Source organism: Ylistrum balloti, unplaced genomic scaffold (assembly GCF_031769215.1).
Source record: "Ylistrum balloti isolate Yb309-2 unplaced genomic scaffold, AGI_CSIRO_Ybal_v1 Utg369690, whole genome shotgun sequence".
NCBI lineage: Eukaryota > Metazoa > Mollusca > Bivalvia > Pectinida > Pectinidae > Ylistrum > Ylistrum balloti.
Window position 1 is genome coordinate 341,448 of NW_026781926.1, and position 4,957 is coordinate 346,404.

Genomic DNA, 4,957 nt, shown 5'->3' on the forward strand with positions numbered 1-4,957 from the left:
GAACCACTATGATAATATTATTTGTTTCAAGGTATGTACAATGTATACATCATGTTTACATTTATTATTCATGTCTTGCAATGTGCAAGTCTATGTTTATCAAAGACATGTCTTTGTACCAAGAACTAGTCAATCCTATCTCATTCACGATGTAGGCGTTCAAGAGTTACCTCCCTTGAATCAACTTAACGTCTTATCTTGAAGTTATTCTACATTTTTTGTATTGTCCTCATATAAAAATATTATAGTGTACGCTCGGTTGTCTTTCATAACACATAGAAAAAAATCTTTAAAAATAAAAAAGGGATAAAGGACAATTAGATGTTCTTATGAGAATTAGACAATGATTCAAGTGAACATAACGACCGAAAAAAAACTATTACTTATGAAAACTTTACCGATGTGCACTATACAAGTAAATATAACTACATGTTATACTTGGGGGCTTTTCGATACGTCTTCAGTATCACAGACTACTGATATCTGATACCCAATCACACACTCTCCCACAAATTACTACCAAACACAATGGCAGCACCAACTCCCCGAAAATACGCACAACGTAGGTAAAAAAAGGGAGGGACTTGGGGTGTGTTTTACTGGGACTGTTAACTGGAGCTTCATAGTACCATAGCGTGTACGAAATCATGTTTTGTATGATTTAGTCAACGATTTATATCTATTTAATACATATAAAACGGATTCTATCGTTTGTTTCTGGGTTGGTTTTTAGATAGAAGGGAGATAACTCGAGCAAACACAACACGTCCAGGAAAGCGACATATACATATATTGCAACAGTTTTATAACAAACTTATGCATATTCGTTAAAGTTATTATGAATAAGATAAGTATCAGATCTCATTATTAACATATACATTTTTCATCAGAAAATAAAATGATATTTTTTTCTGTTAGATTTTTAGCCCACCATCATCATTTGTCGTCTCTTCGTAATAACATTTTGTTATCACTATTTCTTGAGAAGTAGTTCTCCGGGATCCCTAGTTGTGTCTGTTTGATTTTGGGTCTGATCAGAAACACAATATCATCGACAAGCGGTCATCTTCAATTTTTTAATGAAGTTTGTTATCGCTATTTCATGGAAAGCGATTGATCGCTCTCGAATTTCACATGTTCCTCTTTGTCATTTGTTGTGCCAGAAAAGCAAAATGCTTGACACACAGTCATCTTGGATTTCGCCTAATAAAGATTGTCATCGCTATATCTTGAGAAGTACTGTACAGTTTCTTTCAAATTCCATATATAGATTCCCCTTGGTCCGTTGTAGCGCCTTTTTGATTTTGGGACTAATAAGAAAAACAAAAATGGCTGACAGGCAACCATCTTGGTTTTGGCAGTTAAGGATTATTATCGCTTTTTCTGTTCAATTTTTTTATCATTAAGAGAACTTTGCATTGCATTCCTCTGCTTTTCCCCGCTTATCGTTATGACATTGCAATTTGAAGTCTAATATCTTCCTGATAAATTTACGATTATAGAAGACAAGTGCCATATTTAAACCAGTGGAATATGAACTGGCGTGCATGACAAAATCCTAATAATATTAAGTAAAATTCAATCTTTTGAATTGCAATGCTGATACTTTTTGACGACCAGATATTTCAAGGGAGATAACTCTTATTTTTTAACATGCAACGATATATTATGTACATACTTTGAGAAACGTTTTATAATATTTCACATAGTTTGCTACAATAAGATGTTCGATGTTCACTGCTTGGTAACATTGTTTGAAGTAAGATTTTATTGGTATCCTACTTTGGCATTTTCTTGAGCGGACACCAATCATACAGAGTCAATGGTTGCCAAAGAAATAGGTGTTCCTACCGAACTCTACATAATCTTTCAGCTATTACACTGTTGATGATGATGAGGAGGAGGAGGAGGAAGAGGAGGAGGATGGCGGTGGTGCTGTTTTGTGTTTATTTGGAAACAAGTAAACAAATTATTTGTAACCGATTTTAATTGAACATTGCAAAAATATCAATATTACATTATCACAAAAGTTTCTTCGCCAATGTGTATACATGTATTAATTTGTCATGGTCATCTGTAAGAGTGCGAGAATTGGTCGAAATTCCCTTGAAGAATGTAGCCTCTAGCTGAAGCTGATCAAGATTTTCTAAAAATAGTAATGGTGACAACAGTCATGACCCAACAGCCCTGAACCGTGAACATGTATGAAGTTTCATAAGGATCTCTCAAGGAATGAAGTTGCTAGGATGCTGTCAAACATTCGCAGACGCATGGACAGACGGACGGACTGAATGTCCTTGCCAGTTTTTGTCCTTACCTATACACATTCGCAGCTTTTGGCCAGAATTTCTACAAATCAGATTTTCGTGTATGCATGTTTCTTTGCTTTGCGAAGTATTACTTCATTCTTTCTCGTTTAATCTTGCTTTGGAAGGCTTTATTCTCGTAAGATGTTAAATCCAAATTCCTAATCAGCAAGTTGATTCGACAATTTTAATCATTTTTAAACAAATATTGTTCCATTTTACGATGGTTTTTTTTCTCGATATTTTGAGAGAAAAAATGTGTAAGGTATGAAAACTTGTGTTTGATACAATCATCTCAATATTTTGTATTTTGAGAAAACTAATATAAGAGTGCCAATGGGTTTGGCTGACCTAACATTTGGTGGAGCATCCTTTAGGCGAAATTTAACAAACGCCAAGTAATATTGATTTTTTATTGAAACATTGATTTTTTTATAAAAACTAATAAACTCAATAATACATGAATGAGAAATTGAAAACGACAATAAAAAATAATGAATATATATATACACACAAATATAGTTGTATGAACAGGATTTAGTCTCTCCTGATAGAGGCGGGCACTATAGAATGAGCCGTCCTGTGGGCATGGGACTTATATAATGGACGGACACAGTCTGTAGACCCTTAACAGTTCCGTGTGGCACTGTTGATTACACGTTATGAATCCTTCGTGTTGCATAATGTCAAAATTGCGAATGCTGCCGTCGGTAGCCGTTTGGAGACGCGTTCAGGACGTGACAACAAATATGTTTTTACTAGGATCGAAAGTGATTCAGAAAATCGTCCGTGGACATGTTTGCAGGGCAAGTATAAAATTATGGACTACTATATCATCCTAACGCAGTGCTCCCTATACAGAAACACGTTCATCTTTAGTCCCAGATGGAAATTATATTAGTCTGGAATCGAGGAGAATAGTCCTGCTGTTATAGTCCAATATGGTCGCCCTGGTGCACGTTTACTGAAACTAACCGTGCAGCAAATATTCGTCGCTGTAAGTTACATAGCGCCGTGGCCTAGACTCTAAAGTGTCGTCAGACGGTGTCGTTCGTCCCGAAGACTGATGGGAGTCAGATCCATGGAGACGAACTCGAGGGATTCCGAAGCTTAAAAAAGCTTCCGGGTGAAGCATCAACCGATCTCCATCAACACGTTTGTCTTGGACAGCTCGACTCAGCACAAAGTCGGAAAGGCGCCTGAAACGACAAAAATATTTTTCATTTCAGATGGATATTCTTGATATTACTGTATCAATTCCCGCTATAGCAACATTTGCAAAGTTCTACATTCCAGTGCTAAACTAATGCGGACACGCCCTTACCGTTCCATTAGTACTTCCGGTTCCGTCATGCTCTCCAGGAACCGTCCATTGATGAGAAGGTTAGGGTCTTTGGACTGTTGGCGTAATAGGTTTCGGCGATTAGCCATCACGTGAATAAGCTGATCATTCAGGTTGCAGCGCCATTTTGTCCAGCCATGTAGTCCCTGGTTCTTTATCACGTGACTTCCAACACGTGAGCGGATGCATTCATCCTCATCGGTAGATGAATTGTCGGCGTAGTAATCTCTGTTCCACATAAACAAGGCCACATTTTACCAATGGCAGTTACTAGTAGTAAGCATATTGGGGTGGACACATAACTTAGGCCGAAACACACGTGTAAGGGTACGATTTAGAAATAATGATCAACAGGTTATTTATTGTTTTCATTTAATATTTTACCTCATTTAATTCTTTAATGCGTTTTCGACTTTACTATCAGATAGGTTGATCGTGGTAATTTGAAATGAAAATAACTTTTTCCTTAAAACTTACCACAAATGGTATATACACATCTGAATACGTTATGTAATACCGTGTAACAAGAAATTGGTCTCAGTTACATTCGAACTAAACATATGGTAGAAAACTGACAATGTTATTCATGTTATATACATATCTTACCATATATCTATATAGAAACATTTACTAATTAAGTAATGTTACCTAGTGCTGCTATATAGAGGTACACATGCATATTTTGCGCTATGATACCTGTACCATTTCAAGTGCAACATACCGACCGATCTATACATAGATATCTAAAAGATATGTTTAATAAACAATGCCAGAATACTGACGTTCGTCGGTGAGACAATACCCGAACACGGGAGGAGTCACGGAGACGGAAAACCTGGCAATCAATCAATAATTTTCGGATGTTTTAGATTTTATATAAATCAAACAAGGTTAAATTTGACAGATGTTTTCAGCATTGTATTGATCACTTTTTTAAATATCGATGATGCAAAATATTGAAAATTTTGCAATAACGAAAAATTACAACAGAGGACATATTGTACGCCTTCCATAACATTCATGGTAATATCTCTAAGTTCGGGATGTAGCGTACGAAGTGAATGCAGTATACATGCCTGGTACAAATGTACATTGTGCATTTTTTACGCGTGCTTTACGAGTTTCGTGACTTGTGAACATCGTAGAAAATAACTATGGTATCGTTGTCACACATATGCAAATCTACTTACACTATACCGTCATCTCATCTTGTTTATCAGTGAGTGAGCTGGACTGGATGTGATTTATGATTTTTAAAACTTTCTATTGCAAATGTTATAATGTGTACATACCTGCTGCTAGACGACAT

The 4,957-nt window shown here is 36.2% G+C and overlaps 1 protein-coding gene across 1 annotated transcript; it reads right to left on the reverse strand.

The window, feature by feature from the left end:
- Positions 1-2,021: 2,021 nt before the first annotated feature.
- On the reverse strand, positions 2,022-4,957 carry LOC132565083 (uncharacterized). The gene is made up of 4 exons (XM_060229689.1): positions 4,941-4,957; positions 3,631-3,876; positions 3,282-3,505; positions 2,022-2,146 (listed from the first exon to the last, which is right to left on the reverse strand). The coding sequence occupies exons 1-4, from the start codon at positions 4,955-4,957 to the stop codon at positions 2,022-2,024; spliced, it is 612 nt and encodes a 203-aa protein (XP_060085672.1).